This window comes from Lolium perenne, chromosome 4 (assembly GCF_019359855.2).
Source record: "Lolium perenne isolate Kyuss_39 chromosome 4, Kyuss_2.0, whole genome shotgun sequence".
Classification (NCBI taxonomy): Eukaryota; Viridiplantae; Streptophyta; class Magnoliopsida; order Poales; family Poaceae; genus Lolium; species Lolium perenne.
Genome location: NC_067247.2, coordinates 401205161 through 401215787, shown reverse-complemented (window position 1 = coordinate 401215787; position 10627 = coordinate 401205161). Strand labels below are relative to the sequence as shown.

The window sequence follows — 10627 nt, the reverse complement described above, 5'->3', positions numbered from 1 at the left end:
TCCCCGCGATTTTACACCTCATAATTAGCATGTCACAAAACATGAGCACTCATGTACTTCCTCCCTTCATAAAAGGATGACGGGGATTTATCTAAATTTAGATGTATCTATACACTAAAGAATGTCTAGATACATCTAAATTTAGATAAATTTATGACATCATTTTATAGATAGAGATAGTACTACTTTTTCATGAAAACACGAGTTCCAAATTTCTCATGAAAATGTGTCCATACATAGTAGTTGATAATTCTACACAATCCACTGACATATGTGTTTGAAAAGTCAGGTTTGTGCGTTGGAAATATGGACATATTAAGTAGCACATGTGACATGTAGTGCAATGAATACTGTAGTTGCCAACCACGCTCGGCTATGTACGTTTAATCGTCTATACATATGTGATGCTGCGTAGATCGATTTGCTTCATCTGATCTGATACGAACACGGCAGCAGATCGAAGCAGCAACGATGTTAGCTAGGTTCGGATGCCCGTCGTCATGCAAACCAGCAAGCAGCCGCAACTACTGCAGCAAGGCACCAGCAGATGCGATGAGCACCAGGAGGTGTCGGAGCGCGGTGAATAGTAGATCAATGGTGGCCGGGCGGCGGGAGGAGGAGGAGGAATGGAGGAGGTATCTGACGCCGGAGAGGTTCGAGGTGCTCGCGCATCTGGAGCCGTGGGCCGAGGCGCACATGCTGCCGCTGCTGAAGCCGGCGGACGAGGCGTGGCAGCCGTCGGACCTGCTCCCGGACGCGGCGGCGTTGGGCGCGGATGGCTTCCACCAGGCGTGCCTCGATCTCCGCGCGAGAGCGGAGGGCGTGCCTGACGCTCAGCTGGTGTGCCTGGTGGGCAACATGGTCACCGAGGAGGCGCTCCCCACGTACCAGAGCATGTCGAACCGCTTCGAGGCCACCCGCGACGCCACGGGCGCCGACGGTACCGCCTGGGCGCGGTGGATCCGCGGCTGGTCCGCCGAGGAAAACCGCCACGGCGACGTGCTGAGCCGGTACATGTCGCTCTCCGGCCGCCTCGACATGCGGCAGGTGGAGCGCACCGTGCACCGCCTCATCGCCTCCGGCATGGCCATGCACGCTCCGGCGTCCTCCTACCACGGGTTCGTCTACGTCGCCTTCCAGGAGCGCGCCACCTCCATCTCCCACGGCAACATGGCACGCCAGGTGGGTGCGCACGGCGACGCGTCGCTGGCCCGCATCTGCGGCGCCATCGCCGCGGACGAGAAGCGACACGAGGCCGCATACACCCGCGTCGTGGCCAAGCTCTTCGAGCTCGACCCGGACGCCACCGTGCGCGCCATGGCGTACATGATGCGGCGCCGGATCACCATGCCGGCCGCGCTCATGGAAGACGGCCGCGACACCGATCTCTTCGCGCACTACGCCGCCGCCGCGCAGCAGGCCGGGGTGTACACGACGTCCGACTACCGCGGCATCCTGGAGCACCTGATCCGGCAGTGGCGGGTGGAGGAGCTCGCGGCTGGGCTGTCCAGCGAGGGGAGGCGCGCGCGGGACTATGTCTCCGGTCTGCCGGAGAAAATCCGGAGAATGGAGGAGAAGGCCCACGACCGGGTGCGGAAGGAGCCCACCCCGGTCACGTTTAGTTGGATCTTTAATAGTCCTGTCAATGTTGTTCTGCCTTGATTCCAATGAAGGCGCTGCTATAAACCCATACGCGATGACACCTTGGATATCAAAAACTTCAGCTCTGCCAGGTTGACCTCTCAAAAACCCATTTAGATGGATAGAGCTACACATGTACAGATGAAATCAAATCGAGCATTCATTGTTTGCTTAGTAGTAGTACTCCATGTAAATATATCAAATATATCAGTTAGTAGAAAGTAGCATATGAGGTGGAGAGGAGAATGAAAATTGCACCAGATTTAGTCGAGCTAGAGCCGGGCCAATTCTTTCTCGTGTAAGACCATCAGGGAAGGGCGGGTATAAGTAGGCCATAAGCCTTCCTAACCAGGTACGTGGTCCGTCTCCGTCTTGTGGGGCTACCTGATTGAGTATTCCCATGTCATAGCCGGACGTTGAGCGAAAAGAGTGCACAGAGACCACCAATATATTCAGCGAGGTGGTGGTCGATGAAGAGATATTTTAGTCACACCATAGTTAGAGCATCTCTAGCAGAACCCCGAAACCGTAAACCTCAAATCGGTGTATTCAGGCCACCCCAAACGCGTTTTACGGGTCGAAAAACGTCTTGCAGCCCAGACACCGCAAAACGAACCCCCAAAACAGCATATTCCATCCTGGGCCCACGGTCTGTCTATTTTTTCCTTTTTTCCCCTTCTTCTTCCCCAACCTCTGCCCATGGTGCTGCCACTCCCGCAGCCGGCCAGCCCCGCCCCGCCGCCGGCCGCCTCCCGCCCGGCCGCGCCCGCCGCCGGCCGCGCCCGCCCCTGCCTGCTCCCTGCAGCCTCGCCGCTCACTTCCGCCGGCCTCCCGCTCCAAATTCCGGCGAACTTTGGCTCGATTCTGGCGACTCCGGCGAAGTTTGGTAGACTCCGGCGCTCGTACGGGCTGAAATTTCCTTGGCGCCAACACGGGAGTTGGGATGGGGTTCACTCTCGGAAGGGCTCGCGGCCGGTTATTTGAGGTTTGCGCGACTCGAATCGGGGCGGCCTGGAATTTTGTTGGAAATGGGGGTCCGATGCGGGATCGGAACGGTCCATTTTTCGTCTCCGAACTGCAAATCGGCGGTTATTATGCGGATGGGGGTCGGATGGGGGATCTGCTAGAGATGCTCTTATAAGAGAGCACACTTGTTGATGGAAACTCCAAATGGAGGGAGAGCTACAAGTAGGCCTTTATTTTTAAAAATTATATTTCGAAGTTCCAATTTTTTCTGGCTGTAGCCAATGATGTATAGTACAAACGTGTAAAATTTCAATAGAAACCACTATGTATTATAGGCTACACAAAAATGACAAGTGTGGGTATGAGTATAGTGAATAGTGCATGTTTTAAAACTTCATTTTTTTCAGATTTTCTCATTTTATGTAGCCTAGCTTATACAAAAATTCACATTAACATTTTGCACGCTTGTAGGATATATTACTGACTACATCTAAAAAAAATATTATTTTCTAAATCTTATAAATATAATTTTCAAAGTTTAAATATAAAGATATACATGTAGCTCTGTTCAGCCTACATTTATCCATGCTCCAGTTGTTGATACAACACGAGATAAACCACCATATAGCTAGCTGGGGTTTTATCAGGCCCGACCCTGGCCGTTCTGATGCATGAGATACGATTGCACAGTGCTTTAAAATCATGCACTATGTGTGTCAAAAGCGAACCGAAACGTCCATTGAATCGGTTCTGCACATAATAGATCGAGCACCGATGCATAAACAAACCAACAATTTGGTTTGACTCATCTGGGATGGAAATTGATAGTTTACTGTCCATGGCTTGGTGAAGTGGCCCAGCACATATTTTGCTGTTTAGCTTTGAAAACGAAGAGTCTATCATGTTCGTGATTGCGGATACACGTGAGGCGTGCCCGCAAACACGGTCTACAGTTGAGCGTGGACCCTCTGGCCAGCCAACAATCAGATCATATCAGATCAGATCGTGTGCACTGTGGAGGATATTACGTGGAAGCAGTGCATGCAAGTTGTGTGGCTTCCCTGGCGCGGATACCATTTTTTTAGGGGTTCTCACGGAAAACATCATCACTGTGAACATGCTAGACGATAATAGAGGGAAAAAATCGATCAGTATATAATATGTTGTAGCAGCACATGCATCAAATCGACTGCTCCAAGTTACGAGAATCGTAGTGCTGGCCAAGAACACAAATCAAGCAGATGGTTCCATCATGGACCGAGGCTGTGGCGCGCTGCCTGGTAGCAAGATTTCTCAACCGATTCGTATCCATCGGCAGCTTGACGTAAGTTCTTTCTTTGCATCGTGCGCGCTATGCCAACATCTAACCATGCATGATGATTTCCCATTTCTCACCTTCGCATATTTGTCTCGCAGATTGCTCGAAGATGGAGGCAGCACGTTGAGCTTCGGCGATTCCAGTGACGAATGCCAAGTAAAATCGGTTCTGCGAGTTCATGACCCCGTGTTCTACTGGAAGGTATGTGCCTAGCTAGATAGCTACATACTCATGTTGTGTGCATCCCTCATTCCTTGCTCCAAATGCTCGATACAATCATCTCTCATTTGGATGAAATGTGTCTAGTCATTTCGCTTAATTGCTTTGGCATATTTCAGGTCGCAACGGAATCTGACCTTGGTTTGGCAGACGCCTACATCAACGGCTGGTGCTCTTTTCTCGATGAGAAAGAAGGCCTTCTAAATCTTTTCCTGGTAAAACTATTTCATTGTCCAGCTTTGGCTATTTCTTCTTCTCTCAGATTATACCCATGTTTCACTTCTCTGCAGATTTTCATTGCCAACAGAGACAAGAGCAGTAGCAGCATTGTCAGCAAAAGAGGCTGGTGGACACCCATGATTCTAACAGCTGGGGTGGCATCTGCAAAATATTTCTTGCGCCACCTCTCGAGGAACAACTCCATAACACAAACTCGTCGAAACATCTCACAGCACTATGATCTGGTTAGTATCTGCATATGTGTCTTCCTTTTTGTCCAGTCATTACACTTAATATAACTAGGTGCTTAATATCATCTTAATATTAATAAATTAGCCTTTATCGAAAAAGAACCCCGTGCTTCAGCCCGCTAATTAATTATTTGCTTCACATATATGTTCGTGCAGAGTAACGATTTCTTCTCGCTTTTTCTGGACAAATCGATGACGTACTCCTGTGGAATTTTCAAGGTTTGTCAATTCTGTGGTTATTATTGTTCTGCACCTTGCATAAATAAGTAAAATACAAATACATGGGTACTGAGGTTGACTTCGTAGAAAGAGGACGAAAGCTTAGAAGCAGCCCAGCTACATAAACTGAGCCTTCTAATTGACAAGGTAATAATCGTACTTCCTCCAGATATAATGTTAGGAAATCATCTAGATCAGTAATACTAATTAGATTATGCATATAACCAAAGGCTAAAGTCCAAAGGGATCATCAAGTTCTTGACATCGGAAGCGGCTGGGGAAGCTTAGCGATACAGTTGGTCAAGCAAACTGGCTGCAAATACACTGGAATAACTTTGTCGGAGGAACAGCTTAAATACGCCCAGAGGAAAGTGAAAGAAGCTGGATTAGAGGTTAGTTATCTGCTACTGCTTGTGTGACCTACTTACGCCGGCACAGTGAAATATTACCTGACAACTCCACTGTCTCTTCACTAATTTTCAGGATCACGTAACTTTCCTGCTGTGCGACTACCGTGAAATACCAGCTCGCAAATATGACAGGATCATAAGCTGGTATATGTAGTACTTATATGATCTTGTATACATATGTCTCTCGTTCGTGTGGTAACAATTGTTTGTCCATCTTCTGTAAATCAGCGAGATGATCGAACATGTTGGCCATGAATACATGGATGCATTTTTTACCTGCTGCAAGTCTCACTTAACTGAAGATGGCATATTTGTCCTCCAGGTTCAGTGCTAATCATCATTATTATTTTTTTGAAAGAAGCTAATCATCATTATTTGACAGTTCTATTTGCCTAAACTTGTAAGTTCGATCAGATACATAGAATAGAATATCAACAACTATTATACTGAGAAAATATATTATGAAAAAATTATATACGGAGTATATCTTATATATCATTGATCAATTGATATTGATATGTTTTGTAAAACCTCATGTATTTATACATATACTTGGTCAGACTTAATAAGCGATTTTTTGACTAGCTATATACGTACGCCACCTATTTAGAGACGGAGGGAGTAGAAAATATAGTTATATGTGCCTTATTTCAGTTACACGCCTATTCCTTTCTATTCGGGGAACTTAATTAAATGAGAATGCATGCCCATGTGAGAGAGTTGCTGGTCTTATTCCCAAAAGACAATAAGTTTGTGCAATCGGCAACTAACTTTCATTTCTATATACATATGTATGCATATTGTCCATTCAGGCCATCACAATGCCCGGCGAACTCTACGAGGAATATATTAGAAGCCCAGGCTTCATAAAAGAATATATCTTCCCTGGGGGGTCACTTCCTTCTTTGTCCCGTATAAAGTCTATTTCCGCTTCATCTGGGCTCTGGTACAGTTTAGCACGATCGGTCGATGTTTAATTTGATAAATCTCTTAATTAAGCCCTCCCTGATCTAGATGATACACATTGCTGTATAGCATAGAGAACCTCGAGGATATTAATGGGAACCATTATTACCGAACTCTCAGAAGCTGGAGGGACAACTTAATGGCCAACAAAGAGTAAGTACCACTAAGCATCTAGTACATCTGTAGGTGGGTACATCCTCCCGTGCCGTAAAAAGAGGACTTATAAATTTTGTCTAAACTCAGACAGTGCGACGTTTGACCTAGCTTATATAAAAAAATATGAACAGTACTATGCTAAACCAGTGTCATTAGGTAAGCCCTGAAGTATTATAATTGTTGGTTATGTTTTCTATAAACTCGGACAAATTTTACGGACATTTGAACAAAATATACAGTACTTCTTTTCAGAAACGGATGGAGTATGTTATATGTAGTATATAACACTTTTTTTTTGGAGCAACCGGCAGGAGCACTGCCTTTTCATTAAGCAATGGGGAAAAACCAACCAAACTGTACAAGAGAGGGCATATTTAGATTAAGGTGGAAATATGCCCCAGAAAACCACACAAAGGGAAAAAAGGAGAAAAAGAAAAAAGGGGGGAAGAAACTAGTCCGGTTCGGCCGGGATGGCCGGCCCGAAGCCGTTGATGGCACGATCCCTCTGAAGGACGTCTTCCCTCGTGATATCCGCAACCTCAAGATAGGTTAGCCGACGCCCAGTGAAGATGCGTCTATTTCGTTCCTTCCAAGCGTTCCATAGAACATATATGAAACGGCCGCTGATGCGTTTTTGTTCCTTATTAGCCTTTCCGGAGATCAAGGCATCCCACCACTCCGAGATAGTTTGGTAGACGTGGCGATTGTCAGGGCTGTCGTCGTTGTCCCAGGACTTCATCCGGTTCCAAATGGCCATAGTGAAGGGGCAATCTTTGCAGAGATGGTTGGCCGTCTCGGGCGCTTGTAGACATAAAGGACATAGAGGGTCATGTGGCCAGCCCCTAATGGCAAGCATATCCGCAGTGAGCAGCTTTCCGTGCAGGGCAAGCCAGCCAAAAAGCTTGCACTTCGGCTCGGCGTGAGTAGCCCAGATTTTCGTGGCGAGGAATCTTCCATGACCGCCGAAGAACTGAGCCTTGTAAGCAGAGCTGGCACTGTAAGTCGCGTCGGAAGTGAGGGTCCAAGATATGGAGTCTGGTTGCTCAGGGACGAGGGTGATGGATTGGATGATGTCCCAAAGCTCCAAATATTGTGCCAGCTGGGTGGGCGTGCTAATCTTGATGACAGAGCGGATCCAATTGTTGTCGCTCAACTCTTTGGCAACTGTGCGATTTTTCCTGGAGGCAATCTTGAAGAGATCAGCCGCCCAAAGGGAAAGGGGGCTCCGTCCACACCAGTTGTCGTGCCAGAAGGAGGCTAGCTTCCCGTTGCCAATAGTGATCTTGGTGGAAGCCCTAAAAAGTGCCATGTCAGCATCGTCACAAGGAAGCTTGGACCCAGCCCACGTGCGCTCAGGGTCGGTCCATTGCAGCCAAGGCCAGCGCAGCCTTAAGGCTCTTCCAGATCTCTCAATATCCGGCATTCCCAAGCCCCCCAGAGTCTTCGGTCTGCACACCGTTTTCCAGTTTACGAGGGCTTTCCCTTGGGCCGCATGTTCGCCTTCCTCCCCCGCCTAAACGAAGATCCTGGCAATCTTGTTGATTCTATCCCTAGCCCATTTAGGCAGCGGGATGACCGTAGCGTGGTATATACCGGTAGCCATGAGGACCGTCTTAGCTAGGATGACTCTTCCAGGCCGCGCGAGGTTCTTCCCCATCCAACCCGGCAACTTTCCAGCGATCTTGTCGATGAGTGGCTGCAGATCGACCTTTCGGAGGCGTCGAAAGTGGAGAGGTAGGCCCAGGTACTTTCCAGGGAAACTGGCCAGCTTTGCCGGGAAGTCAGTGAGGATGTCCACCAGGTCAATGTCAGCGCAGCGCACCGGAAAAATCTCCGTCTTCGTCATGTTGGTGACAAGCCCACTAGCTTTTCCGAAGCAGTCAAGGATAGAGGAGATGGCAATGAGGTCGTCCTTGCGGGGTTCACAAAAATCCCAGCATCATCAGCGTAAAGCGAAATCCGGCAGCTTGTGATCCTGGAGCGAATGGGAGTGAGGATACCCTGTTGAGTGGCAAGGGAGAGGATGCGCTGAAGTGGGTCGATTGCCAGGAGGAAGAGCATGGGGGATAGCGGGTCCCCCTGACGAAGACCGCGAGCGTGCCAGAAGGGGGTGCCAGGCTCACCGTTGAGAAGCACCCTGGAAGTGGCAGAGGATAAAGACAGGCATACCCAATTCCTCCATATTTGACCAAAACCCAGAGCCGTAAGGACCTTCAGAAGGTAAGCCCAGCCAACGGAGTCAAAGGCCTTGGAGATATCTAACTTTAGGAAAAGGCTCGGAGTCTTGGAAGAGTGAAGCTCCTTGATGAGGTTCTGGACGTGAAGAAAGTTGTCGTGGATACTGCGTTTCTTGACAAAAGCATTCTGGCACTTGGAGACAATGTCCGGGAGAATCGGTGCTAGACGGTTGGCCAACAGCTTGGAGAAGATCTTCGAAAGGCTATGTAGTATATAACACTAGAGGACCTCTAACAGTGTTACTCCTAATTTCCTCTCACTCTCTCTTCGTAGTGAAATTTCGGCACTGGGCTTGATGACAAGTTCATCCGCACATGGGAGTACTACTTCCTATACTGTGCAGCTGGTTTCAAGACCCAAACACTTGGATATTGCCAGGTGCGTACTTTTTATGTTTGTGTATATGTGTATATATGCAATCCAATATAACTCCATCTTGATATTTATTACTCCATGTGCTGACAGCGGTTTCGTGTTGCATGCAGGTTGTATTTTCTCATGCGGGAAGCGAAGCTGGCCCTGGATTTGATGACTGATGTATGATTCTATATGACTTGTCACACATATCCGGGCAAGACTCTGCGTGGCCTGAAATAGGCGCACGTATATTACCGAGTCAGTTCTTCCAAGACAATCCCAGCCAGGCTCATGGTGGCCTAATAAGTGATTTTTACCTATGTTGCTTAAGTGGTACTACACTGTTTGATTTGTACCGGAAGTATGTAGTTGTGCACTCAGCATCTCGTTTGCTAGTAATATACTTCCAAGATGAATAATGGTCATGTATATTCTGCTTCTAAAAGGTTGATAAATTATTTCGTGAAGTAGTAGTATTATTTTCCCAAAAATCTGAAATGTGCTCGAGCGCGTCGGGTGTGGGGCTAGGCTCACATGGATGAACAAACAACTTGACTTAACCCGATGTGTCCTAGATAGAGATTTTGCCTCCGGTGAATGGAGGTGGTCCCCTATGCTTCCTTCCGGTTGTGGCCCATTGGGTCGTCAATCTCTGCCTCTTAGTTCTTGATTCTAGCAAAGGTTGTCGCTCGAGCAGTACACATATATTTTTTTAAAAATAATGGTTGGAACATCTAGGGTTCTCGAAGCAGATTCGGTCCCAATAATTGGAGATATGCCATATTTGCCTCACCGCTACGGCCACTTGTGCGATGTAGTCGATTTGTGGCAGCATTGCGTGAGAGGAATCCTCCAATTTAGTTAAGGTCTGGTCGGCCAACTTAGAGCCATACCTCAAATTATTCGAAGTATGAATTCTTAATTTATTAATTAGCCAAAATTACGAAGTCAACAAAAATGTTTTGATTGAAATATGCTTGTATTTGTTTTATTTGAAATAACACAATCAATATTTCCTAATTGTGCTCGTGTCTTGACAAGAAAATACCAAAACTATTTTCACCACTATTTTGACCAAACTCATATTTGAAGTTTTGATTTAGCAACAGGCCTACAAAGTTTGTTTTTGTGCAAGCCATAAATGTTTCCAAAATAAAACATTGAGAGTGCATTCGCTACCCGCATGGGTAGCTACGCACATCTGTGTTAAATGCTGATTCAAACCATATGAACCTATTTTAGCTTGTTTTCTTAGTAGAACACATATTTCTGGTGTACAAAAGTGGTTTCAAAATTTTGATATGAATATTTTTTGGTCAAAGTCAACTCAACAACGTATTTTGCATTGATTTTTTGAATACTGAGTTGACTTTGAAAAAAAAATTCAAATCAAAATTCGGAAACCACTTTTGTACACTAGAATTCCAAGTTCTAATAGGAAACCAATCTAAAACGAGTTAATATGGCTTGAATATTGGTATAATGCAGGGGTGCGTAGCTACCCATGCGGGTAGCAGGCTTCATCCCATAAAACATTTATGAAACTATGGGAATCTATAAAACATTATCTCCCCAAAATTCTCAAAACTTATAGTTTTGCAAGTATTTTAAGCCCTTGTTTTAAACTTCGTTTGGAGGGCTACAAATGGGAAAACTAACAAGCTATA

General features: G+C 46.7%; 1 protein-coding gene and 1 pseudogene across 1 annotated transcript; both read left to right on the top strand.

The window, feature by feature from the left end:
• The first annotated feature begins 282 nt into the window (after positions 1-282).
• Positions 283-1820, top strand: LOC127321809 (acyl-[acyl-carrier-protein] desaturase 7, chloroplastic-like). Its single transcript, XM_051350784.2, has one exon. It carries the CDS (start codon positions 472-474, stop codon positions 1660-1662), a length of 1191 nt encoding a protein of 396 aa, XP_051206744.1. The 5' UTR covers positions 283-471; the 3' UTR covers positions 1663-1820.
• Positions 1821-2340: 520 nt separating this feature from the next.
• LOC127321827 (uncharacterized) lies at positions 2341-9139 on the top strand (annotated as a pseudogene).
• The last annotated feature ends 1488 nt before the right edge of the window (positions 9140-10627 follow it).

What these genes read in the sequence shown, in the direction of transcription:
- LOC127321809 (XM_051350784.2), top strand. Translation starts at nt 472, where the DNA reads ATGTTAGCTAGGTTCGGATGCCCGTCGTCATGCAAACCAGCAAGCAGC.